The 11,047-nt window shown below is 32.6% G+C and overlaps 1 protein-coding gene across 1 annotated transcript; it reads left to right on the forward strand.

The window, feature by feature from the left end:
* Positions 1-294: 294 nt before the first annotated feature.
* Positions 295-5,675, forward strand: LOC143540672 (uncharacterized). The gene is made up of 11 exons (XM_077033667.1): positions 295-367; positions 1,396-1,599; positions 1,720-1,797; positions 1,875-2,173; positions 3,060-3,563; positions 4,235-4,389; positions 4,480-4,643; positions 4,740-4,873; positions 4,947-5,281; positions 5,367-5,467; positions 5,552-5,675. The coding sequence occupies exons 2-11, from the start codon at positions 1,404-1,406 to the stop codon at positions 5,596-5,598; spliced, it is 2,013 nt and encodes a 670-aa protein (XP_076889782.1). The 5' UTR covers positions 295-367; positions 1,396-1,403; the 3' UTR covers positions 5,599-5,675.
* Positions 5,676-11,047: the final 5,372 nt, after the last annotated feature.

Genomic DNA, 11,047 nt, shown 5'->3' on the forward strand with positions numbered 1-11,047 from the left:
TTGTGTTATGTTGTTCACAAGTGTAAATATACTGATACTATTTTGGACGTTATATATTTATTTCTCATATTTGATTATCGGTTGCTTAATGACGATACCAATCAAATTCATGTCGCTGTGTCGCCCGACACGATGGTTTTACAATATTACCATTAGAGTGTCATTACACGATGGTTTTATACTTTTATAATAAGTTAATAATAATAATAATAATAATAACCGCCTGTAAATCTGTAACCACCGTTAGGTTTAGTGAGTGTTCACGTTCAATCATAACCAAACGACGACATTTTATCACCGCACCAGCTTATTAATTACACCGGAATCGATCGCCACCGTTCATCTTCCACCGGCTGATCTCCGATCGGTTTGTTTTCCGACACTCATTTCAATCATTTCGTAATTCAATTTGCGTGTTAATTGTTATCGTACAAACATTAAATAATTTGATTATTACTTATTAGTTATTAGTAATATCACTCGTAAAGCCCTAATTCAGTAATTCTCACTCTACTTCAGTTATTTAAGCTATACACATTAGTACATTACATATTATTATTATTAGATCTGAACTAATTATTATTAATTAAAATGTTAATCACATGTGTTTAGATGAACTATAAGCTAGAAGGCATAAATACTGTGTAAGCCTAATATATAGATCACTTAAGATCTATGAATGCTTTTGTGTTTTGGAATATTAATAATATTAAGAATACGAAGTTTAAACTTGTATCTCTTTCGGATAAGTTGATTAATACGACGCTACAGCTAGCTTCAGTTCCATGTAATATAGATTAAACATGACTAATACACGCGTGTGTATGTATATGTATACACTATATATATTGGAACTTAAGCTAGTCGCAGTGTCGTTTCAATCAACTTATTCGAAAGAAACACAAGCTTCAACTTCTTGTCACTTCGTATTCTTAATATTATTAATGTTTGAAGTGTTTAAGATCTATGAATGCTTTGGTGCTACAGAATATGGATAATATTAAGAATATGAAGTTAAAAAAAGTTTTAAGCTGTTAATTTTTTTGGATAACTTGATTGATACGGCATTACGACTAGCTTAAGTTCTATGCAATATAGATTAAACATGATTAAATACACGCGCATGTATGTATATGTTTATATTGGAACTTAAGCTAGTCGTAATGTCGTATCCATCAAGTTGTCCAAAAGAAACACAAGCTTGAACTTCTTTTTCGCTTTATATTCTTGATGTCATTCATATTTCATGACACAAAAACGTTCATGGATCTTACGCACTTTAAACATTCTACGCTTAGTTCTTAAGTGATATATTTATATATATACATGCAGATTTTAGAACTTATTTATTTATGTTTAGTGCTTAATAATGATGACATGCTTTGGGCATTTCAGAGGAACTCATGAAGCATGCTTTAAAATTAGATGATCTTATTGCCGAAAGTCTGTATCCAATAACATCGTCTGCTAATGATTATGATGGAAGAAGTGAAGGAGCTGGGAATAAATTTGGTGCCTTAAGTACGAAAACTGGTTTAACCTTTGTAGATAAGCACATTGATGTTCTTGAAGAAGAAGGATTTATCACCATTCCATGCAGTAATCCGTTGCTATATATCTTCATTACTTTATTTTACTCTTATCAATTAATAATGTGTGTGTGTGTGTGTATTGTTTTTAGTATTTTAAAAGAATTTAATTTAAATCATACTTGTGCAGAAGAACTTCCTGACAATTGGAATAAAGAACCAGACATGCTACAATTTAAAACCTTGGACCGGTCATTTGTTTTTCCAGGTAGTTTGTCTTTTTATAATATTTGTTTCTCTTCATTTCTGTTTTGTGGTAAATCCTTGCGTTTTCTTTGAACGCAGGTGAACAAGTTCGAATTGTAGCATGCTTATCACCATGCAAGCAGGGAGAACACATAAGACAGACAGAAGCGTTGTTGAAAAGATTTAAAAGCTCTCATTTTTTTACTCGAATTTCCGAGTCAGATGAAGCTCTTTGGTCGAGAAGGAAAACCAATGAAACAGAGGGAGGAAAATTCATACAAGTCGAATCTTGTAATGACTATGTGGAAGTTGAAAGAGGAAGTCTTGATGCTAGCACTTCAGGCGGAATTGCAAAAAATGATGTCACATGTAGCCAATTAGCTAATGGAGATATAGTGGTACGTTTCATAAATGATATTTATAGGGGGTGTTTGGAGTTGCATTTGAAACTGTTTATCTGATTATCATGACGCGTGGTCACAATAATCATCTTTTAACCTAACTTGCAAAAACTTTGCTTGCATATCACAAGAAGTAACTCGTTTTTCACAAGAATGTTCTTTTTGGTCATTTTATGATATATTATTTTGTTGAGTGATCAGAATTTTCCAAACAAACAGATGCTGCATCTCAAGATATGATTATATGGGGTTAAAGTAAAATAAAATCACTTGACTACCCCTTATTTACGCAAATTTGAGATCATTTTACTCTCTCATACAAGATTTGTCTCTTTTTCACGCGAATGTCCTTTTTGGTCATTTTATATGTTAAGTTGTTAAATAATTAGAACTCCAAAACCCTTAAAAGTGAAAACAACTGATTATTTGATTACTGACAGATTCTTTTTTTAAATTTTTAATTATATGAAGGTTTAACAAGTACTAGTCATGATAAAACCAATTAAAGTTTGATGCTTGGCAGAATAAAATTACCTAAATACCCATATTTTATCCTAATTTGAGAAGAAAAAATATATATATACTTTCATCTCACAATACATCTCATTTTTTCACAAGAATATCATTTTTAGTCAATTTATATCTTAATTTATAAAATAAACGAAAGTTTCCAGGCACTCGCATCTGATTATATGGTTATTACAACTTCAAGCAACTTAGTCACATCCAATCACCATCTCCTATAACTTGTTTGACTACAAAATGATTATCTGACTCGTTTTGTATATTATCACATATGTTCATAGTTAACTTGTTATTCCATAGAGGTAATGTGTTATACATTCCTTATATGTATTCTGTTTTCCTGTTTGGAAGGATACAGGTGCTTTTACGGGTAAATATTTGTGTGGACTTCTTACAAAATCCAATCTTGGAAATTCTTCAGTTTGAAAAATATGAAAACTCGGGTCAACCCGAGCACGACCCATATGGTGATCTCTTAAATTGGATACTTCCTGTACACAATTCTCGTGTTTTATCTCTTCAAGAACCGGGCCTGAGTTCGAGTGCTCTAACCTCATTAACAAAACCGAACCCCAATTCATTTGGTTCTCAGAATTTTTCATCAGGTCAAGTTAGAAGCCATTCGATGCCATCATTTTCATCAACAAGTGCACAAACTTCTACTTTTTCAAACGATGAAGAACTCTTATCTTTCCAAGGGGTACCCCTGGAGCCCGAACGGTTTTCGGTTTGTTGCGGGCTTGAAGGAATTCACACTCCTGGTCGAAGATGGAGAAGGAAAATTGATATTATACAACCATTAGAGATTTGCTGTTTTGCTGCTGATTGCAATACAAAAGATCTTCTTTGTGTTCAAATAAAGGTCTAAACTTATTTACAACTTTTTACTAGGCTTGTAAATGAACCGCACATTCATGAACTGTTTGGCGAGATGTTTGTTTATGCTCCGTTTATTTAATAAATGAAGGAACATGAACACGCGCCTCGTTCGTTCATTTATGTTCATGAACGTTCATTCATTTAAATTTTTGTTCCTCCGTTCGTTTATTATTTATTTTTGTTATTTTCTGTTTGTTAATGTTCGTTCATTAGTATACACATTTAAATTTTTTAGGCCTGTTACAATTTAGTCTAGTTGTAATAGCTTTTCTGGCCCAACACATTGTTGTTCACATTTACTCTTAACGAATGAACACAAACAAGAAAACCTCCTTCGTTAAGTTGTCCGTGTTCGATCGATTGTTCGGTTCGTTTACAGAAGAAATGAAAAATGTCAAAAAAGAGCTCTGGACTTAACTTAAGTCCATAGACTATAATTTTAACAAATTTGTTCTTTTTGTATAATTAAGTCCCTACACTATATATAAAGGACCTTTTCATTAAGATTTTATAAGTTTAAGGACTTAATCATGCAAAAACAGAATTCCAGGGACTTAGCTGTGAATTCAGCATAAGCCCAGGGATTTTCGGTCATTTGTCTGATAATTAAGTTTACAATTTACCTAATCATATGTTTAAAACATGATTAAGCAGAATGTTTGTCCGCAACACGCCCCAGATATCGCAATATACTTGGATTCCATAACACTTGTATTTGAGGAAACTTCAAAAGGCGGTGCCCCCATGTATTTACCAATTGCATGTGTTGAAACCGGAAACGACTATGGCTTGCCCGATTTACCCCTCAGGTTAACCCTCTCAACTTTCTGTTGTGTTTTGGCTGTGAAGGGTATTTTACACATTTGACGAGTAGCTAACTCAACTATGTTGTTTGTCAGGAAAGATGAAGAACACTCGTTCATTCTTAAACCAGCAACACCGTTTTGGAGTTCTAGTGCTGGAAGTGCAGGATCGAGTGCACGCATCTTCACCAATAAGTATCGTGGAGCCTCGTCAACTGATAAATATGCAGTTCTTATATCGTGTCGATGCAACTATACTGGCAATCAACTTAGTGACTTACCTAATAAACCTTTTATGTTTAATAATTATAAATTATGTTTTATACATTTTCATTATAAGATACGCGCTCTTGCAGAATCTAGGTTGTTATTCAAGCATCCGACTAACTGGCAACCATCTATTCAAAAGGATATTTTGATCTCGGTTGCATCTCAAATGTCAAAAAGAACACTCGGGCCCGATGACAAAAATTCTAACTTAACCGTTCAGGTTTTTATTTGGAACATATTTACTATTTTACTGCTTCTTTAAGTTTTAATATATATTACATGATTATGATCAGGTTTTAACACTGGAGGCATCAAATATGACAAACAAAGATTTAACATTAACATTACTGGCTCCATCTCTACTTAACTCGCCTTTGGGAGCGGTTACTTTTTCACCACCGTCACCAATGGGCCCATTTGATAATAATAATAATAATAATATGCAAAACTCTGCACTGCATAGACTGCGTCCGGCTTCTAAGGTGCTAGATCATAGACCTGGTGAAGGTGACGATCATAGCCGTACACCTGGCGGTTTTAATGAGAAAACAATTCCAATTTCTGATGTACTTCCGAGAAGTAATATGGGCCGTACACATATGTGGTTGAAGAGTAGAGTTCCTCTTGGGTAGATTCATCGTTGTTTATAGAAATAGTAAGCAGTTTACATTTTATTAAAAGGTTAGTAATTTGGACTATATTTTAAAATGCAGGTGTGTTCCTTCCCGATCGACAGTTACAGTTAAACTTGAGCTACTTCCGTTGACTGATGGCATAATTACTCTAGATTCTTTACAGATTAACGTTGAAAAAGGTAAAATAATAACATTAATAATAATAATAATAATAATTTCTTTTAAAAAAGCTACAATAACCTACCTATATTATGGCATGACAGGTTTGTCTTATATCCCCGAGACCCCGCTAAAGATATGCAACTTCTAGCATACGTGCCGATGCTAGCTTCTAGAGTGTGTGGTTTAGCCGTGTGGAAGTGAATTGAAATGTTGTTTTGTGTGTCGGTTTGTTCTATCGTTGCACCTGTTTACAAGCCATGTTTCGTTGGTGAAAGTTTGTTTCCTTGGAATTGATATGTGATGTTAATAGGCATATCTATGTTTTATGTGTCTAAAGAAAAGATAATTGTCAACCAGGTGTTGACGACTTGACGGGAATCGTGCCCTAAGAATTGAATGGGTAGGGTTGGAGAGTGGGGTGACGGGTCGTTTTTGGTATGGGTCGAACGGTCGAACTACTTACCATGTGCAAACAAACTAAGAAGTATAACCATTTATAAGCTACTTGCATTTGTTTGTTATAATATGCAATCCAAGATTTCAATAGGCATTGTATTATGATATAAAAGTAGACATGTACAAATCAGTTTGTAAACCTAAACCGGTTCTGTTTGGTCAAAACCGATTTGGGCCAAATCAAATCGGGTTTGGAACAGGTTTGGATGCAAGAATGTTCGACCTTGTCCAAACCGGTTTGGATCGGGTTAAAAGTGGTTTGGGACAAAAAAATAAAAATTTGCAAGCTTTTTTAACCGGGTCGGGTTCAAACTGGTGTGAGGGAATGAGACTACGAATTGGTATACAAATTGCGGGTTAGGTCGGGTCCAAACTAGAGGTGACCACCCGGTTTCGCCGTTTCCTGCCCGTACCCGACCCAACCTGACTCGCCGGTATGACCTGGCAATGGATTTCTCCCGGAGCTGTACCCGGAACCAACCCGGACCCGTCATAACCGAAACCGGAAATACCAGGTCAAAACCTGACCCGACCCTACTCGAACCCGAAAAAAAGCCCGGTCAAATACCCAACTATACCCGGAACTGGTTCCTGCCTGACCCAGTTTTGACTATTGTTGATCATACCAGGAACGGTTTTGGTTCTTGAAAATACCCGGTTTGTACACCTCTAGTCAAAACCGGTTTTTTGTTGAAACATGTTGGGTTATAAACCGGGTCGGTGGGCCCATGGTTCAAGGAAAATCAAGACTGGTTTTAGTCCGGGTTAATGCACCAAAATGGGTTTAAAGTCTTAATACGTATGCTCAAAATTCAATGGAAAAGTGGGCAGCTAATCAGTAATTACCAATTTCCCACTAAACCTTCTTTTCAGAAAGGCATGTGATAATGTCTTGAAATGACGTGGAACATATTCCAACACAGTGCATACACAAACTTTATAAATAAATTATATTATTATGTTTCTAGTCTTACAGCCCGTGTTACACATGAAATAATTCAAATTATAAATTTATAAGTAAAACAAATAATTACATAGCGTATATAAAAAAAACGTATTATATCTATGCTTGTATCTATACAATATGTACATAAATTGATTTTATTTGTATCACAAAATGGTTTTTAATCGTACCCGAGAATGCTTCTTTCTATTGAAAAATTCATTCTCGGTGTCATATATGTATAATTGAAAGAATTTTGGTTCTGAACCAATTTCGAAAATAGACTTCTCATACAATAGTAGTTCTAACCACTCAGCCTACATACAAAAGAGTCATTACCTTTATTGATATATTTATCAATTTACCACTCATCAAAGAAAAGTAGGATATTAAATTGTAACATGGATGTTCTTCAAGAACTATGTTTTTCTGATCTACACCATAAAAATGATGTTGATAAGTTTCAGAGGGCTTATTGACTTTGTCATAATAACAACATAAAAAATATCATTTTAACCCATTCAATTTTGTGAATATTTTGTTTCATTTGAGCATGGTTTTGTATGACATGCTTCCTATACAACGTTCCGATCACCATTGAAGGAAAAATTAATGTTGACATATATAAATATTTGAAATTTGATAAAAGTTAGAAGCATTCATAAGCATGGGGGTTGGCATGTCGAAAATGTCGTAATCTTTTCTTAAGTTTTAATAGTTGAGGGAAAAATAGTCAATTTGCCAAATCCCGAACCTTTTGATTATTTCAAAAAATGCCCTTAAAAATAAACTTGAAACCCGAATCATGTTTAAAATTCTAACTTTAATACTTTTGACATTTTAAAGTCAACACTTTGAACCCATAACAAATTTGACGATAAATTTATTTTGCATTCTCAAACTTTTAAAAATACTCAAAATTTTCATTTTTCACCCGTAGCAAATTTTGACCTAAATGTAGTTAACTTGTACCAAACAATCTATTTACCAACTTTTGACCCATAAAATCAAATTTAACTTCCACAAAAAACCCGAAACAATTTCATTTGAGAAATATGATTTGTTGTTGATTTTTGGAATTCATCAAGTATTTTGAAATATATAGTAAAATAATATGTTAATATTTATATTTATAAAAATATATAGATATTTATATAAATATAGTGTAAAAGGAAAGTGAATAATTATTGATTTATTACATATATTATGGTATATTAGTTTTGGAGAGAAAAAATTGTGAGAATTAACCAAAACATGACAAGTGTCCCCACTTATTTTACTTTATTAGAATAGGTAGATTATACAATAAAGAAAATGAAACAAATATCTATTTTTAGTGAATCGGCAGGCATTTCATTTCAAATTTCAGAATGCTACTAATCTTAATCGAAATTTAGTAATTTACCCGGTGATTGATGGTTGACGGTTAATGCATCACCGGACATAACTAGGTGATAAGAGGTCCGTTTATCCATCAGTCTCTAGAATTGCTGAGAATTAAGAAAACACGAGTTTGCCTCCTTAGGTTACAGAAGAGAAATTTATTAGACCATGTGTAGTGGTAACTAAGCATATAGGGGTATTTTACGACACATGACGTCCCAATCAGCAATGAGTAGTTTTCAAGAAGTGATATGGTGGTAAAACGTCTAATAACCCCCTTTCAATTATTAGACGGTTTTTTTTCTGGTTTTTAATATAAATAAAAACAAAAAAATGTGATTGGACAACCATCCTCCACCACCACCGTTGTATACACATCATTCCAACCCAAAACTGAGGGGCTTTTTTTTTTGGGAGGCCTTTTGGCTACTACGTATGGTCTTATAATCCCCGTTAGACGCCAACAACTTTTGTTTACAAGACTATATAAATATATAATTATTTTGTACACTTTTATTTTTTTTAAGCTTAACACTTTCTTGTGCCTGAATCCAACCTTTTTGGGCATATCATGTAATGACAAAACATGGCTAAACTCTAAACTATCAACCTCATTAACTTGGTCAAAAGTCACCATTACCTCAAACTATCATGTTTCAAAAAGGAATGTAGACAAAGTAAACCATAAATAGACTTCTATGATAGACAACACAATATCTTCCTAATCCTAAGACTTATATCCACCAATGAAATGTAGTTGAAAAAAATTGTAGATTTTAAAGAGCTTAAGTTACATGTTCTTGTCTATCCAAATCTAAATTTTCAAATCACTAAAAAAAACAAACCAACCTCTGAATGTAGTCTAAAGCTAGTGGTGTAAACGAGCCGGACTCGCTAGATACTCGAGTTAGGATCGACAGAAAGCTTGAAACGAGCTGAGGTTTTACCACCTTTGGACTTCTATGTATTAATTTCACACCGCACAGTCGAGCTCAAACTAAGCTTTGGCTCGTTGCCCAGACCCTCTCGTTCATGAATTTTTCAATACATTTTGAGCCCCCCCCCCCCCAACACACACGCGCGTTCTTGTCCAAATTTCGCCACTGACTGCATGAACTCGAGCCAAGCTTAGGTACGTTTAAAGTTTTTATTTCTCAAAATATATAAAATAATCACAAAAGAATATAATTTTAATCAATAAATAATAAACAATCCGGCCCAAACTTAAAGCTGACAAGCAGAGCTCAAACTTTAGACGAAAAGCTCAAAACAAACCAAGGTTAGGTTCGTCTCTCTTACACCCATTATAAAACGAATGCATTTAGTAATTATATGTAAACAAAATGGTCATAGAAAAAGTCAATCACATGCCATGGCACAAAATAGATGATATAAAGTCATAACAAATCTTTAACAATGAAGAAATTAGGAACATCAAATCCATATTATGTATTATTTATTTGATTTAGACTTTTTTTATACAAAAGACAAGTTTTATATATTATGGATCATGTGGTCCTTTTGTTTGATTTTGCTGCCTTCATATTCCATGATAATAAATGCAAAATAAGTTGACAAATTATAAACTTGTAAACTGAATTGTTTACAACAGAAACTTTGTTTATGTTAGTTTATTAAATAAGCAGACAAGCATAAAAACTTTTTTTGTTTAGTTAACTAAACGAATGAATATAAACATACGTTTTGTTCGTTCATTTATTTTCGTTAACATCCATTGATATTCTTTCATTTAACTAAACAAGCATAAACACATGTTTTTTGTACGTTTGTGTGCGTGTGTGAACATCCGTTTATGTTTGTTCATTTACGTATATTTGAACATTTGACGACTTTCTTGTATTTTAGGCTATCGCACGTTTAAATTTTAATAAATGCATAAGTTTTTATATTTATATAAATATTTATATAAGCATAAAATGGGCTCATTTGTTTTTTTACACGCACTAGGTTATTTTTAAATTAAAAAATAAATTATCGTTCGTATTCATCTATGTTTGGTCAATTATATTATTTGCATTCGCTTACGCCCTTATTTTTGTGTAAGAAATTTAATAAAATTACCCTTCATTTAGCATCTACACTTCCCTAAGAGATGACTTGAGTCTTTCTTATTTACAACTACTAAAAAATTATGTTTATAAATGTAGACATTTTTAAATAAAATCTTACCATAAGTCTTAATATTTTAAATAATCTCAAAATATATTATTGTATCCTAACAACAATCATGTATGACTCATCATTTTTCCATAATAATTAAAACAATATTACCAAAGACAAGTAATTAAATAATACTTCCTCGTTTAACATTCAATAATTATTGAATTATTTTTTCCTCACGTAGGTTGTAATATATTCGCTTCCTGATTTTTCTTTCTTTCTTTTTTATTCTTATTCTTATTTATTTATTTATTATATTTTATATTTTATTTTTTTTCTTAAATCTCTCAACATAATTGAAAATGGGTATGAACACGCATGCTCTCAAAGTCCTAGCGAACGTCCCATGCGTTATTTACTTATATTTTTTATTATACAATAAATATTTAAATATAGACACCTATAAAGATTTTTATTTTAACTAGTGAAGGTAAGGCATGTGCTGTGGTGGGAATTATATTTCCGAAGTTTAATAACTATTTAAAAAGTTAAAAGAGGAAAACAAAAGTATTTGGAACCTATACTAAAATAAATTAAAGCAAAACAAAATATAATTGGTGTAAAAAAACAAATAGTAAAAAAAATAAATTAAATGTATCTTGTTTAACATTGCAAAAGTGTTGTAATTATAGAC

The sequence above is a fragment of the Bidens hawaiensis genome, unplaced genomic scaffold (assembly GCF_021521415.1).
Source record: "Bidens hawaiensis isolate Kalapana, Puna unplaced genomic scaffold, B.hawaiensis_p1.1 tig00012287_1, whole genome shotgun sequence".
Taxonomy (NCBI): domain Eukaryota; kingdom Viridiplantae; phylum Streptophyta; class Magnoliopsida; order Asterales; family Asteraceae; genus Bidens; species Bidens hawaiensis.